This window comes from Madurella fahalii, assembly GCF_045866475.1.
Source record: "Madurella fahalii IFM 68171 DNA, scaffold_5, whole genome shotgun sequence".
Lineage (NCBI taxonomy): Eukaryota > Fungi > Ascomycota > Sordariomycetes > Sordariales > Madurella > Madurella fahalii.
The window spans coordinates 671,788-689,537 of record NW_027263975.1 but is presented as its reverse complement, the minus strand read 5'-3'; the positions used below and the strand labels follow the sequence as shown (position 1 = coordinate 689,537).

The 17,750-nt window shown below is 55.5% G+C and overlaps 6 protein-coding genes across 6 annotated transcripts; 4 read left to right on the top strand and 2 right to left on the bottom strand.

The window, feature by feature from the left end:
• Positions 1–1,049: 1,049 nt before the first annotated feature.
• Positions 1,050–1,945, top strand: MFIFM68171_08769 (Phospholipase/carboxylesterase/thioesterase domain-containing protein; the record flags this gene model as incomplete). The annotated part of the gene is made up of 3 exons (XM_071064188.1): positions 1,050–1,141; positions 1,207–1,269; positions 1,363–1,945. The coding sequence occupies 3 exons, from the start codon at positions 1,050–1,052 to the stop codon at positions 1,943–1,945; spliced, it is 738 nt and encodes a 245-aa protein (XP_070920289.1).
• A 79-nt stretch (positions 1,946–2,024) lies between these two features.
• MFIFM68171_08768 (Arad-like aldolase/epimerase) lies at positions 2,025–3,039 on the bottom strand (the record flags this gene model as incomplete). The annotated part of the gene is made up of 3 exons (XM_071064187.1): positions 2,025–2,473; positions 2,531–2,885; positions 2,974–3,039. 3 exons carry the CDS (start codon positions 3,037–3,039, stop codon positions 2,025–2,027), a joined length of 870 nt encoding a protein of 289 aa, XP_070920288.1.
• A 439-nt stretch (positions 3,040–3,478) lies between these two features.
• Positions 3,479–4,800, top strand: MFIFM68171_08767 (Monooxygenase; the record flags this gene model as incomplete). The annotated part of the gene is made up of 3 exons (XM_071064186.1): positions 3,479–3,521; positions 3,579–3,616; positions 3,685–4,800. The coding sequence occupies 3 exons, from the start codon at positions 3,479–3,481 to the stop codon at positions 4,798–4,800; spliced, it is 1,197 nt and encodes a 398-aa protein (XP_070920287.1).
• A 1,491-nt stretch (positions 4,801–6,291) lies between these two features.
• Positions 6,292–8,271, top strand: MFIFM68171_08766 (Glucose-methanol-choline oxidoreductase N-terminal domain-containing protein; the record flags this gene model as incomplete). The annotated part of the gene is made up of 1 exon (XM_071064185.1): positions 6,292–8,271. One exon carries the CDS (start codon positions 6,292–6,294, stop codon positions 8,269–8,271), a length of 1,980 nt encoding a protein of 659 aa, XP_070920286.1.
• Positions 8,272–8,798: 527 nt separating this feature from the next.
• Positions 8,799–10,134, bottom strand: MFIFM68171_08765 (Rhodopsin domain-containing protein; the record flags this gene model as incomplete). The annotated part of the gene is made up of 4 exons (XM_071064184.1): positions 8,799–9,255; positions 9,331–9,716; positions 9,801–9,905; positions 9,964–10,134. 4 exons carry the CDS (start codon positions 10,132–10,134, stop codon positions 8,799–8,801), a joined length of 1,119 nt encoding a protein of 372 aa, XP_070920285.1.
• A 1,841-nt stretch (positions 10,135–11,975) lies between these two features.
• Positions 11,976–13,087, top strand: MFIFM68171_08764 (Reticulon-4-interacting protein 1, mitochondrial; the record flags this gene model as incomplete). The annotated part of the gene is made up of 2 exons (XM_071064183.1): positions 11,976–12,423; positions 12,504–13,087. The coding sequence occupies 2 exons, from the start codon at positions 11,976–11,978 to the stop codon at positions 13,085–13,087; spliced, it is 1,032 nt and encodes a 343-aa protein (XP_070920284.1).
• Between the last annotated feature and the right edge of the window lie 4,663 nt (positions 13,088–17,750).

The following is a 17,750-nucleotide window of genomic DNA, read 5'->3' as shown; positions in this document are numbered from 1 at the left end:
GTTGAGTATTCAGGGCTTGGATCAGTGTCAATTAAATAATCTTCGATGTCCTCGAGGATCTTTCTTAAGATCAAAGTACCCTACGTTACCTGAATTAGTACTAAAATAACCAAGACAAGTTTATACCCTAAAGATCCTTATTGGGCTACTTATCGAAAAATATAGATGCCAAGCCATATCCCACCTTGGCTCCTGCTTCCTTGATAAATAAACAAGGCATCTGATCCGTCGAACGGACTTTGTCAGTTGACAACTAGGCCGCTAACCTCCCTGTGCTGTAGTGGCCTTGCATGATGTAGCCGTGCGACATTAGGTAGTGATTTTCCTGATCACCTAGGTCGGAATGAAGTAGGAAGAAGCGCGGTAAATTGGGGGGCTTAATTATGACCTACAGGACATATTGAAATGGTGCAGAAACACACATCTACACCCACATACCCACCAAAACAAGGGCAAAGATGGCCAAATGCCAGACAGACAAGATAGACAAGACAGGCCAGGCGACACCACCACAAATTGGGTCCCTGCAGCCTAAACAAGGTCAAAACAACATGTGCAGATAGAGCTCCCTCTGGTCAGAGGGAGATCACTTTGCACGCAAAGAAAGTTCGTCAATTGAGCCTGCAATAGGTGTGGAAAAGAATGCTGAATTGATTCTTTTGTCTAAGGAACAATGGCCAGGGCGGCCCTACTTATGGTGCAAAAGAAAAATGGGCCCACGGCAAGTTCCAGCCCCCGGGGCACCATCCTAGCAAGTGTGGCCCTCTGGGGACAGTTTTCCCTAACTCAATATGTGTGCGATAGTGTGATAATATATACGAAAACAAAGAAGGGAGAAAAAAAAAAGATTGTGGTCAAAGGTGGGGTTCGAGAGGAATATAGAACTGGACATGGGCTGAACGGAACACCCCACCGCGCTCCCGAAACGACGTCACAGGCGACTTTTTTTTTTTTTTTTTTTTTTTTGGTTCACTCACCGGTCATTCGACTTTCTTGTCTTCAACCGCCGAATTAAATCTAATCTGGCCGTATCGGCTCACCCGCTCAACATGGCCGAGATAGTCGATCGCCTGGCCTCTGCCGTCTCGTCGCAGCGGGTCCTAACCGGGCTATGCGCAACTGCGATCCTGGGTATCGCATGGTCGGTTGGTTGTTGATCAGAATGCGTCTCACCTCCACGGCGAGCTGACAATCATGTCGCCACAGGACCGTCAATGATTTCCTAGCCTGGAAGGCGTTTGGCACGGGCGGCACACCACCAACGTGGTCGTGAGTCTCTCTCTTCTCACACGCTTGGGCCTTTTCGAACTCAAATCCCACTCTTCCATTTCTGTTTACTCACCACCACTGAAACTCATCTAGGGGCTACCTGCGCATGACCAAATTCCGCCTCAGCCACCTCCTCACGGGCCCGGACCTCCTGGACCCGTCCCCTCTCCCCGCAACCGGCCCGTCCTACCTGGGCTCCGCTCTCCCGGCGCGGGCCGGCCCCCGCGCCCGCATCATGCCCCGCATCATGCCGCAGCGGCAGGTCCCCGAGCCGATCGCGCCCGAGACGCGGGCGCGGCTGCAGGGCCTCGTGCGCCGGCTGGCTGATGAGCACCCGGACCTGCTGGAGAGCAAGCCGAGCCACACCGAGGGCCGGTCCACGGACGGGCTGTACGCGCGGGCCGGCGTGCCGACGCTGAACGCCGAGGCGCGCGAGGACCGCCTGTTGAACCGCGAGATCGCCCACGCCCACCCCGCCGACAACAGCCTGCACGTGTGGCTGAGCGGGCCGGACGCGCGCAAGGTCATCGAGGCCGGCTGGGGACAGCGGTTCCCGCTGTCGTTTGTGCGGAGCGGATGGACCATGGTGTATGCGCCCAGGGAGGAGGACGAGATGGATGTGGTGGAGAGGATTGTTAAGGCCGGGGTGGCTTGGGTGACGGGAGTCGAGATTTAGTTGGGGAGAAGGGGGATTTACCAAATACTTAGAATGGATTGTCGAAGAGAGTAGTAACTAGGTGTATAGCAACTTTGTTTCAGCCACGATTGGTATACAACGGCGACTTCTCTACCTCGGCTGCCCACAACCTCCAGGGCTTGTCCTGCGTGCCCTCGTTCATCTTGGAGCAGCCTTCGCACATCTCGTCGGTCAGCGGCTCGAGCTCGAACTTGGCCTCCATTGCGGGGCCAAAAGACGGCAGCGCCGACCGGAGCATCATGGCGTTGGTCTGCACGCTGGCGTTGACCTTTGTGTAGATGGCCCGGTACACCGCTGTCTCCATGTCCTTCCCGTGCGTCGTGTAGCCGTGGCGTCTCATGAGGACGACCGAGTGGTCGGGAGATGTGGATTCGGTATTGATATCCCCGTGACCCCTGACGAACTTGGATGCGAGTGCTCTTCCGAGACGGGAATCCCGGACGAGGAGGTCCTGCTGTTCGCCGGGGGAGTAGTGATTCCCGATATCAAAGACGGGGACGTCGTTGCCTTATCAACCCCGCATGAACCAGGGCTACCAATCCAACCATGCAGAGTAGTACTCACCAAGGAACCCAGCCATATGAAACACGGGCATCAGCGGGACACCGCTCGTGACATAAGGCAGAACCGCCTCGGCATGGCTGTGCACCACGCAGTTCACCTCGGGGAACATCTTGTATATCTCACCGTGGATGAAGCGCTCCGAATAGCCCTTCTTGGCGTGTGGTAACACGGGTGACGAGTCCTGGACCAAGTACTCGATGAGATCATCCGCGGACGTCACGACCCCCGGAGCCATGTACCCGCACATGAGGTACCTGTCCGGCACGCGGGGGCAGCGCACCGAAATGTGGCCGTAGGCATCGACGACGCCCTGCTGGTGGAGGATGTGATTGGCTGTGATGAGCTTGCGTTTCAACTGATGGGAAAGGACGCGGAAAGGCTATTAGCTGGTCCCTTCTTCTGTAGAGTCGAGACATGATGGTGGTAGGAATTATGAAGCGTACTTCATTGAGGTTCTGAGCGTTCCAGTCGGCTACGCCTAAGGTATGTGGTTGGGAGTACCAGTCCATGCCGTGGAGGTCTCTCTTTTTCCTTTTATTTTGTGTGTTAATGGATATCAGACTTGTGGTTAGGTGAAGCTGACCGATACGAGCTGAGGTAGGTAGGATGTTGAAGAGACCTCTGTCGCTGGTGCTTGCTTGCGGGGCGTCGAGGCGGGGTATGGGGGATTGTCGATTGGCGGGATTTAGCCAGCTGCGCGCCCTGAGTGGTTCCACCTCGGCTTGCTGTGGGAAAGTCCGCGGTGATGCCCCAAGTGACGCCCGTTCCGCCGGAGCCCTGTGTCGTGTAGGGTCTTTAGGCCTAACGGACTACACGGCTGTCGCCGCTTCGACTTGATATGTGCGGTGAATTTTGGTATTGGATACTAAAAACAGTCCCCTTCCCACATAATCTCCTGCGTTGACATAACACCCGACTGCTCTCAACTTCCTATAAGTGCTCCTGATGATGGAAGACAAGAAGCCGCTCCACGTAATTGTTGTCGGCGCTGGTGAGTCGGCAAGGAGCCAGCATTTACAATAGACAACACAGATTGACGATACAGCAGGCCTAGCCGGGATAGCCATCGCTCATGGTCTTCACAAGGCAAGTTTGCCAGCCCAACATCGTCCTTGAGCCATTACCCCTTTAACATCAATCCACCTATCCTTCAGCACAACATCTCATACCACCTCGTCGACCGCGAGACAACCCCGCGCGACCGCAACTGGGGCATCACCCTGAGCTGGGCGCTTCCGCTCCTCGAGTCGCTCCTCCCATTAGACCTCGTCCTCCAGCTGCAAGCCTGCCAGCCCGACACCTCTCTCCCCGTCTCGTCAGCCGGTGAGCATGGCGTCTTAATCCGCGATGGCGCTACAGGGGCCACTAAGATCCGCGTCCGCTACCCGGACGGCATCCGCCGGATGCAGATCCAGAAGACCAAGCGCGTGCTCTCCTCGGGTCTTCACCTCCAGTACGGCAAGCGGCTTGTCTCTCTGTCGTACGACTCCCAGGACCGTGTGACGGCCCACTTCGCCGACGGCACCACCGAGACCGGCAGCGTCGTCGTGGGCGCCGACGGCGGCTCCTCGCAGGTCCGCCGCTGCCTGCTGGGCGAGGCGGCCGCGGCGCAGGAGGTACTCCCCTACGCGTTCATGAACTTCTCCTTCAGCCTGCCGGCAGAGAAGGCCCGCTGGCTGGACGGGGTCATGAACCCCAACGTCGACGTGGCGCCTCACCCCAAGAGCATGTATATGGGCCTGTTCCTGCTCGACAAGCCCGATGTGGAGCGGCCCGAAACGTGGGTGTTTTACATCTTGGTCACCTGGCCGATTGCGACAAAAGAGGACGAGGAGAACACCGACAACCGGCTGAAAAGGCTGCGGGCACACATGGATGGGTGGGCGGATCCGTACAAGTCGGTGGTGGAATGGTTGGCGGACGACGTAGCGATCGGGCGGGATCAACTGCGGATTTGGCATCCCAAAGAGTGGGATAATAAGGGAGGGAGGGTGACGCTGGCGGGAGATGCCGCGCATAGCATGACGTTTCATCGCGGCCAGGGCGGAAATCTCGCCATCAAGGACGCGCACGAGTTCGTCAAGAGGATGGTAGATGTTCAGGACGGCAAGATGTCGCTGAAAGCTGCCATGGATGACTACGACAAAGGAGTTTTGGCCAGGGGCCAGGAAGTCGAGATTTCGAAACAGCAGGCTGCGGCATTTCACGACTATGACAACTTTGATAACAGCCCAGTGTTCAAGATGGGAATCAAGCCGTCGGGCAGCTGAGCGATTGGTATTGGTATAAAGAGGGCAGATTTTCTCTGGGGTACCTTAGACAGGTCTTTCGGTGCGTCCGCTCAGAGAAAATCTCCGGTTAGCTCTATACTACTTGAGGGTGTAGAGTTGCGGCCAAAACAGTTCGAATCACTTGTCTCGCAAGACCAATGTATTGGATTGTGACCCTGCCGTTCGCTTTGCCAACCACCCCCGTTACTCCCTAACACCCATTTCACCGCCAAGGAGCAAAATAGAAATATTAGGTAAGAATGGTCAGTTTGACACACTTCTTCTAGCCAAGTTTCTCTGCGGGCTTCCTCGGTAATGGCCAATAACCCCGCCCACAGTAATTACTGATTATGGCAGGATAAGGTAAGTACTTAGCTGGAGCGAACAAATCTCGGCGTAGGGGGATGCTCATTGCGCCTCACTCTCTGCTCAGTTTCTGGCCGGTCCTGACACTAGTCAACACGTACCGTGCCCGGCCACTGGCATGGCTATTGGAACAGGAAGCTCATTGAACATGACTAGGTATTGATACTGCTTGCGATGCCAACCGCAACTCACTCTTATTGCCTCCTACGGTGCCAACTATCCATTGATCCACTCTTCCACTAATTACAACGTGTTGGCCCGGCCACATGCGGGTGACGGCTTGCGGTGTCGCAGAGGCAGAGCGTTCAGATGCTCCCCCGGATCGGCATTCAACATCATGCGGAGATGAGCCCGTCTGGGGCCGCCCAGGTTGGCGGGCATGCGGTCTCTGCTTACGCAGTATGGATCTCAATAGACGATCGGTATCCGGCGGGATGGAGTTGCGGCTCATCTCAACCGGGCACCGCATTTTCTAATTTGGTCTGCCCCTGTCGGTCGCTGCCAGGTTTTGGTGACCAACCCGCCGAATCTTCAATAAGATCCCTGTAGCTGCGTGTCATTGCAGAGCGGGCCTTGCGACTAGACCGTGTTTGCACCGGAACCCCGCGTTGTTGCTGCCGATCATTTCTTCCTTTGGGAAAAGCAGCCAAGCCTTGAGCCAGGAACTCTTCAGACGAGACCAGGAACTCCCATCTTCCCGCAAACATCCAGGCAAGACTAAGGGGAATTGAATCGGCGACAATATGGAGTCGAGATGGCAGTCCTGGGGACGTAGCGCGATTGGACGCCCACAAACTCATCACTCACCACAGGGCGGTTGCTGCGACCGCGTGATGTGTGGCGCCGATCTTCACCATTTCGATGGGGGACGCCAAATGAGGTTCCCGATGTTGCGAGTGTTGGGGTAGCAATCCTACACGCGCAATTCTGCAGCAGACGTCACCCGCGTGTTCGTGACGATGGGAGAGGGGAAAGTCTGCTCTTCAAAAACCTCAGCCTGGTCCCTCTCGTCCCATCCCGGACACTGTCCTTTCGAGTGTCTAACAATCGTCCTTGTTTGATGGATGTAATTGAGGAGTAGTTGTTTATTGACTCGGGTCGTATCCCTTCCTTCCACACGAAGCCATGTTTCTGGGCCGGCTTGTCGGCCTCAGCGCTCTGTGCGCCACGGCGCTCGCCCAGCCTGCCAACCAATTGACGGGCTATGAGTATATTGTCGTCGGTTCTGGCGCCGGCGGCGGTCCTCTTGCCGCCCGCCTGGCGTTGGCCGGCCACAGGACACTCCTGATCGAGGCGGGCGACGACCAGGGAGCGAACATCAACTACACGGTACCCAGCTATCACGCCCGCGTGTCCGAGGACGAGCGGCTCTCGTGGAACTTCTTTGTCCGCCACTATGCCGACGACGAGCGCCAGGCGCGCGACTGGAAGACGAGCTACCAGACTCCTGACGGTTCCATCTACAGCGGCCTCAACCCGCCGCCGGGTTCCAGGATGATGGGCGTGCTGTACCCTCGCACCGGCACGCTCGGCGGCTGCACCGCCCACAACGCCATGGTCGCCGTCTACCCGCACCAATCCGACTTCGAGTACATGGCCACCCTGACGGGAGACAACTCGTGGTCCCCGTCTAACATGCGCAAGTACTTTGCCCGCCTGGAGAGGAAGCAATATCTCCCAGGCTTGCCCAAAGGCCACGGCAAGGACGGCTGGCTCGCCACCGAGCTGACCCCTCTCACCGTCCCGCTCAAGGACCCGCAGCTGCTCGCCGTCATCACGGGGGGCGCCTTTGCGCTCGGCGACGTCAGCAACCAGCTTCTAAACGTCGGCACGCTCCTGGCCGGCGACCTCAACGCCGACTCGGAGCGGCGCGACGACCACCCGAACTACTACAATATCCCCATCAGCACTAACGACGGCGCCCGCAACGGTGCCCGCGAGTTCATCGTCTCGGTCCGGGACGCCAGGAACGAGGACGGCAGCAAGAAGTACGCGCTCGACGTCCGCCTCAACTGCCACGTCACGCGCGTCCTCTTTGACGAGACTGTCTCGCCGCCGCGCGCGATTGGCGTCGAGTTCCTGGACGGCGCGCACCTCTACCGCGCCAGCCCGCTCAGCCCGGAGTACGAGGGCAAGGCGTCAGCCCGCCGCCGAGCGGCGCGGTCGTCCCGGGGCACGCCGGGCTCGGCTCTGGCGTCGCGCGAAGTCATCGTGGCGGGCGGCACCTACAACTCGCCGCAGATCCTCAAGCTCTCGGGGGTCGGCCCCGCGGACGAGCTCCGGCGCTTCAACATCAGCGTCGTCGCCGACCTCCCTGGCGTGGGTTCCAACTTGCAGGACCACTACGAGACGTCGGTGACGGCCAAGGTGCCCAAGGACTGGCCGGCGCTGGCGGGGTGCACGTTCCAGTTCAACGGCACCGACGACCCGTGCCTGGACAAGTGGCGGAACCCGGGCCTGCTGGGCGACCGGGGCACATACGTGTCGGCGGGGTTGGCGGTGGCGATGTTGCACAAGTCGAGCGCGAGCGCCGACGGCTCGTTCGACTCGTTCGTGTTCGGCGGGCCCGCCCACTTCGCGGGCTACTACCCGGGCTACTCGTACGACGCGTCGGCCGAACACGACTGGTGGACGTGGGCGGTGCTCAAGGCGCACCCGCGCAACACGGCCGGCACGGTGCGGCTGCGGTCCGCCGACCCGCTCGATACGCCCGACATCGTCTACAACTACTTCGACACGGGCAACGGCGACCACAGCAAGGACCTGCAGGCCATGTATGAGTCCATCGAGCTGGCCCGCCGTGCCCTGCGCCGCCAGCCCGTCAAGACCAACGAGGTGATGCCCGGTGCCGCCGCCAACACGCAGGCCGAGGTCGAGCAGTACATCAAGGACGGCGCCTGGGGCCACCACGCCAGCTCGACCTGCCCCATCGGGCCCGACGGCGATCCCATGGCCGTGCTGGACAGCAAGTTCCGCGTGAGAAAGGTGCAGAGGCTGCGCGTGGTGGATGCGTCCGTGTTCCCGCGCATCCCCGGCACCTTCACCGCCGTGTCCACCTACATGGTTGCCGAAAAGGCGGCCGAGGATATTCTGAGCGATCTGTGACCTGTGATAGATCTGTCACTGAGTTGTATTTAATGTTTGTAATGCTTGTACGTTTGTATATAGACTACTTCGGTAATCGCTAGTCCCTAATTCTATCTTCAAAGAATGAAAGCCATTTCCCTGGCATGGCCTATCGCTCTCTGGGTAATCTAAGTGTTCATCAACAGCCATAACTCCACTAGTCAAATCTGGGACGGGGCTTACGGTATTGTTAGCGTGCAGATAATGTAGAACATCGTGATGCCAACAAGTTGGCTAGGGCTCTTAGATTAAACAGGCTTCACGCTGGGCAGATATCAAGAACTTGACGGTGATTGCATCAAACCGTCTTTCCTTTAACTGCCACGTCTTACGGCTGACAGGGGAATTTGCCCCCAACGATTGCTACGCATAGGCAGAAAGTCAGAAACGTAATTTGCACTGGCCAAGAGATTACGGTTCAATTGGTATATGTAAAGTATAGTACACCCTGGTTGCGTCTATCCAAACATCCACACAAGAAACAAGTTAGCTATCCGTAGCTTCCGTCATACCCTTTCCGTTATTCTGTCCAAGTCTTTGGACGTCTTGTTGTCTGATCCCGAGCTCCCTGCTCTGAGCTCCTCTTGGCTCGTATTGTAGCACATGGCCGAGTAGCCGGACGTGTCCGGCTGCAGCTTCAGACCGCTCTCAGAGTGCTGGAGCTTGCTGGGTGTGAATGCCTCGGTCCTGTGGCTGATAGACCTCCTCACCGAGATGTTGCCTGCCATCCTAAAGGTACAGCCGTACTTGGAGGTGCCGGCCAGAGCGGGCCGGCTTGTCGTCAGCCCAAGCTTGTACCCGATCAGCTTCACCAACGGCTGTAGCGTGGCGAGACCGCCCGCAGTGATGGCCAGCGATTGCTCCACGGCTGACCAGATGGCAATCTCGGCCGTTTCGTACAGGAAGTCGTCGCTGGCGATGCCCCCCATGTAGGGGATCCGGATGACAACGGCCGCGCTAGCCCTGTTTTTGGCAGAAGTTCTCTTTGTCAGCAAGGAGAGACTCAGTCACGCGGGCATCTCGTGCGGGGCGACTTACAGGCAACCGAGCCCCATGAGAGCAATCAGGGCGAGCTTGGTTTTGAGCTTGATGTTGAGATGTGACACGATCCAAGCCGGTAGCAGGGCAAAGATAAAGTCGCTGATGATGCTGATGACGCTGAACAGGTAGGCCAGGGCGATGACGACTCCGTCGCTGATGCATGTCCCCGGCTGCGTGTACTTGTCCCAGAAATAGCTGACGGGAGAGCACTGGAAAGCGCAGGCGAAAAAGAAGGTGCAGCAGCTCACGATGGTCATGACGGAGGCTACGTAGATGATCCATTTGTGGATGCGCTGGACGGCCACGCGCAACAGGAACCAGGCAATTGATGTTTTGGCGAGCGTCATGCTGACGGCGTACGAGAGGTAGCAGCCATACCACCACTGTGTTTTTTTCCCTCCGGGTCAGAAACCATTCCCTCTCGGCAGTGTCCCGGTGGTTAAATGTGCGCCTCAGCTGTCACTCACCTTCCTCGCATTTGCCTCGTTTTCGTTCGAGAGGTTCCATACATGTTGGCCCGTCCCGTATTGGATACCTTTCATGGAAAAGGAGACGTAACAGGCGAACGAGACCTAAAACGAGTGAGTGAGCGCGTTAGCAAAGGAGGCATCGGTTTGGCAATCGACGTACTGCTGCGGCGGCCATGAGCCAGTCGTCCAATCCGAACGCCCTGATCAGGTGGATGCGGACAAAGCAGCGCAGGATCGTGGCGATCAAGGCGAGGACTATGCCTGCAATGTTGACACCGGCGATAATGGGGCCCCGGTTGTCGTCCGGGAGCCCGTCATGTTGGGCGGCCATTGTGCCCAAGTGCTACTATTACTGGCCGAGGACGAATCGAGTTCGGATCTGTTTCTGTCGGGAAGCCTCGCTGTGACGGTGCGAAAAGCGGTACCTTCATCCGGATCGCCTACAGGCACAGCTCCGAATCGGGGCGGGCTGGCATATACTATGTCATCGAAGTTGCGGCCCGCTGTCGTCGTGAATAAGGCTTGGAGCTCGGGTCAACTGGAGTACCGGAGAGTCAAGAAAACAGCTGGGCAGGCCTCTACTTTAGGATTTTTCGGTTGCTGTGGAGGCAGGATTTTCTCGGAATCCCTATTCGCCCCCAGGAGGTGTAGAGCAGTTCCCCACCCCAAAGGGGCAATTATAGCTACGGTGTCTTGGGCCCGCCATAGTTGCATCGGGCTTATCGGACACCAAGTATGAAACAGCGAACCTGCCAGGAACGAGAATGCGGGGGACGGCTCAAGAGCCGGCTCTCCCCTGTGGTCAAAATAAGCTCGGTACATTGTGACCTTTCAGCGCTGTGGTAGAAGAACCGCCGCCTCGGGACGGGACGTAGATTAGCACGTGACTGACTCGAGCTTGACTGTGACGGCGGCGAGAATTGGAGCAAAGGAATCTGCTGTCTGACTGCGGGGAAAGATAAAGGGAGGGAAGAGCGAGAAGAGTGTATACACACGCAGAGAGAGATAGACAGACAGCCAGACAGCCCTACACACACTTACACTTCAGGACTGTTAAAAAAAAAAAAGAAAAAGAAAAGGATCAGCCAGGCCTTCTCCACTCTATCGGGACTTTGAGCACGCAAGTGCCTTGGTAGGACAGGGTACTGGGTCCACCATCGGCGTCGATGAGCAAAGAAAAGGGCATGCGTCGGCACATTTGTGGGGCGTTCAGGGGGTAGTTCGCCGGCCGGAGAAGGCCGAGTTACATTTGGCCTACACATACACGTAGATGCCGTTGGAATATCCGACGAACGGTCAAGCGCTATTCCATTCTCGGTGTAGATGATCGGCAGGCGCAGAGATTGGACAGTGGTGTCGTTTTGACTAATCTCGAAGACGGGGTTGGGTTGATAGGTGTGGCGAGGCCTGGATTTTGGTCCCGTCGATATTTCGGTATTTGCCGCTCTACGAATCGAGCCGAGGTACTCAGCTACACTACGCTACGCACTATTTGGTGGCAAATGCGGATTGGATCAAGACGGAACGATTCACAGCAGTGGTAAATGCCATGGTGCCGCACTAAAGTGACCAAAAACGTGATGGCATAATGTATGTTGGGCCAGAGAAATGAATTGTGGGAAATGGGATTGCGAGGGGGCCTGGGTTTTCCACTTAGTGGTGGGGGGGTTGAGCCAGATTCCCAAGGAAAACCTGCTCGACCGGGCTGCCCCGCATCAACTGCTACACCACCCAAATTGCCCTGGTGAACGCTCGCAATCGCTAGGGATCCAGATCGTTCCTCTCTTCCCGTCACTGCCACGGCTCCGGCTCGACAACCATTTGATCTTCCTTCCTCTGTGGACGAGCTGTGCCAATGGACTCAGTTCTAAATACGTCTTACATGTGTACTCGGGCCGCAGTAGTATCCGTATATACACCGGGAACAGAAATGGAAGGGGGCCGGCCATTACCCTAACCCTAAATTGGTCGATGACGACGCGGAATGCATCATCGTATCACGGGCGCTGACCGTTGACGTGCTGCCGTAGCTGTTCCCCTCCCAATCATACTACTAATTACTAGTCGGGCTGTCGCCTCCAGTTATTAACATCAATTTCGTATTTTGAGGCAATGAAGCAGCGCTTTTGACAAGATCCCATAAAACCGCAGCAATAAAGAAAACATAATAAAATGTCATCAACAAACGTCCCTCAAACGATGAAAGCCTGGCAGTACTCGACGGCTGCAGGCGGCATCGAGAACAATCTTGTGCTCAACGACTCCGTCGCGCTGCCCACGCTATCTTCACGCCTCGGCGATGCTGAGCTTCTTGTCCGGGTCCTCTCGGCAAGCATCAACCCGGCCGATTATAAACTGCCCGAGCTGGGCCCCATCGCGCGTGTCGCGATCCGCACTCCCGCCACCCCAGGTGCCGACTTTTGCGGCCGCGTCGTGCAGGCTACCCGCACTGTCAACGGGTTTGCTATTGGAGATCTAGTCTTCGGTCGCATCGACCCCCAGCAGCACGGCACCTGTGCCGAGTACATTGTCGTGCCGACCAAGGCCTGCACCCACGTGCCCGAGGGGGTGAGCGTCGATGAGGCGGCTGCGATCGGTGTGGCTGGCATTACCGCGTACCGTGCGTGATGTTATGATAGAAATTTAAACAAATAAAAAATGCGAAAATCAAGACCAGAAAAACTAACACCGCACCTGCAGATACCATCTCTCCCAACGTCAATCCCGGCGACAAGGTCTTCCTCAACGGCGGTTCGGGCGGAGTCGGCACCTTTGGCATCCAGATCGCCAAAGCCCGAGAATGTCACGTCACCGTGTCGTGCTCACCGGCCAAAGCGGAGCTCTGCCGCTCGCTCGGGGCCGACGAGGTCATCGACTACACCGCAGCCGACGTGCCGCAGACGCTCAAGGCCAAGGGGCAGGTCTTCGCTCTGGTGGTCGACAACGTGGGGGCTCCCGAGAACCTGTACAAGGCCGCCGATGACTTCCTCCTGCCACACGGCAAGTTCGTGCAGGTCGGCGCGCCGCTGTCGCTGAAGACTGCGGGGACGTTCGCCACGAGGCTGCTCCTGCCCGCGTTCCTCGGGGGCGGCAAGCGCAAGTATGAGATATACACCGTCCAGCACGGCCCGGAAGACCTGAAGCAGCTGGGTCAGTGGGTCGTGGAGAAGAAGGTCAAGGTCGTGATTGAGGAGACGTTCGAGCTGGGGGATTTGCCCAAGGCGTTCGAGAAGTTGAGGAAGGGGAGGAATGCGGGCAAGTTGGTCATTCACGTTGGGAAGTGAGGGGCGAGATTGATACGCATCTGGGTTTGTAAATTAATGGTGCTGCGTTTTTGCCGAATTTTGGGATGGACGCTATGAGTGTCCATCCGAGTATCCCTCATGTCCATGAGAGCATGGGATTGACATTTTGTTGCTTTTTTCAGATCAACCAGTGATCAAGCAAAAATGATCCGCCTCGAATCATGTTGGCACTCCATACGCCAAATGCACCACTCTCAATCAATCTTCCATCACTCCGACTCAATCAATGGACGCCTGGATCGCAGTCTGGTACATATGTGTTTTCTGGCGGCAAGCAGGGCATTCGTTGTTAGGCTCTGACCACGCCTAAAGGTTGCTCGCCCGTAAAGCAAGAGGGGAATACACTCACTGCACACCGCATCGCATGCCGCCAGGCAAGCACTGTCTCCTGTGTCGCACGTTTTGTATAAGCAGTCCGAAGTGCATTGCCAGAATTCCTCAGGAACGACCTCGCAAGTCGACTGCTGCTCTTGGGGCAAGGGAGCTGGAGCGGCAGTGGCCGCGGCCGCGAGAAGGAGGGCGAATAAAGGAACTTGGAGGAACATATTGGCTGAGTTGGTTTGTGGGAACCAAGGGGATCTCGAGTAAGTAGCGAGGCAAGGTTTCTGATGAAATCACTCGATCGACTTTGCAAGGGGGGAGGCATTATTGGCAACTTAAGTGAGCACCATGACTTCCTTATGTAGACGCAGGTTCTCTGATGAGCTGCTCTGTGATTGCCCAACAACATGTTTCACCTCTGTGACGGCTGCAGTATAGCGTACTGCATTTAGGCCAGTGAATAGATGCAAGGCACTGCCAACAAGTTCGCTCGGGCCACGTTGGCCAGGTAGCATGACGCAAGCCCTAGCTCCTACGGCTTTTGGCGATCGAGTACCTAGCAGATTGCCGGGGGGATGGTGGTCGCATGCCAATTGCTTCACTAGACCGTCCGCAGCATGCTTTCGGACATCCGTAAGGCGTAATTCTTTGGCCGAGATTGGACGACAGATTAGACTTTTATTCCCTGACCTGGGGCTGCAGCCACTTAGATGGGCACTTTCTGGCCCCGCTCGGAGCAGAACAACCTGGTGCTTCGCGTCATGCCACTGCCACTCGATCAACATTGGCCGAGACTTGAGGGCAAAAATGGGCAACACAGCGTCAAGTGATGTTCTTTATACCTGTCATTTTGTGTTGAGTACTCAACAATGGTTGGGGACTTGAGGGTAACAATGGGTGACGCAGCGCCAAGTGACGTTTACACCGATCATCTCGTGTTGAGTACCTGACTTTACGGCGTCGGGCAGTGCTTCGGAACGTACAATTTAATGCCAGATATGCAGCCGGACACCGCAAAGATATACTGGTCAGGCAGAAAACGTGTTCCTAGGGCCCGGGCTCATAAAAGGAGAGCCTCAAATCTACCGTGGGGTCTTCCCTAACAACCTGCAAACACGAATTACACCGACTTGGAAAAAACTTTCAAAGTTGACGGCCGGGTTTTTGGGCAACCATCAATCCACCTGAATATCGCAGTGGATATATGTTAGATGGTCTAGCCGCGCGCCTCGCTCTTCCTAGTAATTAGTACCAAGAAGGGGACCTCGACCGAGGCTTGCTTCTACCTTTGCCACCCTGCACTAGTACTTGTTGGTCAGGACGCGGTTTCACGTGATGACCCAGTTGCCGGTGCCGCCGTTGAGCCGGCAACACCGCAGTACTGGCCCTAGCGCAGGCCGGTCACGCACCGGCAGCCGTTATTCTCGCATGTGCGCTATTTCGATGGGCAGCAGGTCGCGCGCCGCGAGGTTCTCGCTCTGCATGGGCTCGGCCACCTCGACGGGCGTGGTAAAGGCCACGGCGAGGGGCATAGGGGAGACAAGGACGGACAGACGCATTTTGGCCGTAATTTTTTTAAAGGTACGACTATATTTGAATAGTAAACAGTGCGGTGGGTTGTTGTATCTGGCGTTTTTCCTGTTCAACTCAGGGGGGAAGATGCCCATTTTATATTTTAATGCCCCCCGCCCCCTTTTTTTATCCCATATCCTGTCCCTCCCCTCTTTCATTTCCAGTTTCCGAATACCATCTCCTGTGTTTTTAGAATGTGCCCTGCCACCCTGGTGTATCAAAAGCGAGCGAGTACCTGCAATAATTATCTTTTCCCCGCGAAAATAACCAAAACCATCAGCACGGATAGTTTTCTCCGCCGTCAGTCACCCGTATCGTCGATATTGGCCTGTATCTTGCGCCGCAAACGTTACAATCTCGGCCTCGTCAAAGCCCAAGCATAGAAGCACACATCACGTGGTTCAACTAGTCATATATGAGCCAGCTGTAAAGTAAAGTGCGACTCTGTACCACAAAAGTCACCGTCTGATGTTATCGTGGCTAATCCCAACAGCGCTGTATCCGTCCCTTCACGACCAATAATCGTTGGACTCTTGAAGCAAGCCTCGTTTGAAAGCGAATAATAAACGTTCCAATTCCTGTGTTGCCCCGAGCGTAGCACAAGGAGCAAATTGTCTCCCCAGTGTTTTGGACGAGTCCGACGTTTAGCTCCCTGATTGCTTATCGAGTTCTGAGCAAAATGCCCCACCGCTGATGCAATGTGTTGATTAAACAGAGGCTAACTTTGTCAACAGAATTGCGCGAAAATAGTCTGAACTTTTTTTAAACTCATAGCGCGATCTGTGTCATGTGACAAGCGTGCTGAGTGCGCTCTCTAGGTCAAATCTTTGCCAACGTAATGTGAGCAGGTTAAACTAAAGTCTCAGCTGCAAAAGTCGATATTTGGGTGCGCCAGGCTCCGTGGCAATATGACCAGGAGATATCGTAACATTGTGGCCCGGCCGATATCTACTGCTGGCGAGTTGGACCACTTTTTCCCTTATCCGCAAGGTTGTACTGCGGCTCTCGGCTTTGTGCTGGCACATGCCAAGCCATAACAGCCATGGTCGGTGTGGTGTTTACTCTGTGCTCTTGAGCTCTCGACGTTTGTCACATTCTCAACGGATCGGGAGTCATTGCAGCACGACTGTTTGGTTTCCATCAATAATCGAGAGCTTACCAAGTAGGGAGATGGGCCCAACAGGCGGAATCAAACCAGGCATGGTGACGTGTCGAAAGGTCCTGTGGCCGTATGTATTTGCATAGCCTCCTTCTCTATAGTAGCTAACATTACAATTAGTATTATAGGTTTTTGTCTCTCCTATACGTTAGTTGGTTCTATGGGTTATTTCCAGCTTCTTGAAAATGTAAAATCCCGATCTTAGAAACAGAGAATCGATAGTTGCTCAAGTACCGTAAATGTATAGGCTCCTGATTCTAGAATCTAGAAAAGTAGACTTGGCAAATATTTTATAGTATGCTCGTTCCTAGATATATCCGCTAAGAGATGTATATATACCGCCCAACCCCTAGACGACACCAAAGTAATAATTTGTTTTGTATCGTACCTATCTCTCTTGGTGTTGCTTTCAAACGAGCTTGATGGCGGGAATACCCACGCTGATTCGCGACTGCCATTTTGCGCTATCTACGTTATCTACCTTGCACTATACCAAAGTTCGTGACAACAGGTTGCGCTTTCTCTCCCTTCAAGATCCGGCATCTGTCTGTTCTTGGCTCCGCTCGATGCTGTCCACCTCAGCAGACGACATCTTCCATCTTCCAACAAACTTCATCCCAAGTATCTAACTGCCTTCGGCGCAAAGCACCACGTCCAGGAGTGTTGAAGACGCTAGGTTGGCGCTCAGACGACCGGTCAGGTGCACATCACCCAACCAAAGTCGAAGTCGTCCGCGGACTCGATCTCAGCGATTCGCTCTTCGGTCAGTCTAATCTTGGCTTCGCTTTCTGTCTGGCCCATAGTGTGACGAAAGATTCGGTCCTCTTTCGGATCTCTCTCCCTCTCCTCGATTTTTGTTCTCGTTTTGTATTTGCCTGAGCCTGTAGCCCAATATGTCGAAATGGCGAGCCTAAACTGCCGAGTCATCGGAACGACCTCGCCCTCCATATCTCGGGGGGTAGGTGACCACCCACCTTGGTAGATGACAAACGGTGTCTTTCCGTGGGCTTTGGCGTATGTGTTGACTGCGGCGACAATCCAGACTGGGGTGTTACTGACGCCGAGATACAGGGCTTTTCTTTGCTGCACGATGAGATGCAGAGCGTCCATCACCTCCTGAATCGATGCGGTGTAGTCCTACCAATGCCACAAAATGTCGATCCAGTCTGTCCGGAGTTTCTTCAGTGAGTCGCACACCGAGAGATGTAAACTGATATTCGAATTGCCGTCAAATGTCACAGCATTTCCCTTGCCCTACGCATACATACGGTAATCTGCTGTGCACTTGGTGGCGTCAACACAACGATCACAAACTCCCGCGGACCTCCATCCACTCACCCAGCCATTCTTCTGTCTGCTCGTTCTGGTAGCCGTTGACCACGTTGAAAAGTTTCCGCCGGCATCGAAACATGCATCGAGAATCTCGAAACCCTTCTCCTTGGCCATGGCTCCCATACCGTCCTAAGCTGTCCCAAGAGACATCGTTCCAAGCTGGAGAGTTGATACATGGGTGGAGGCATTGGGTGAGAGAATCTGGTATCGTCCGAGAGGTGTTGCGGGCTCCGCAGCTGGGAAGAAAAGCAGTTTGAT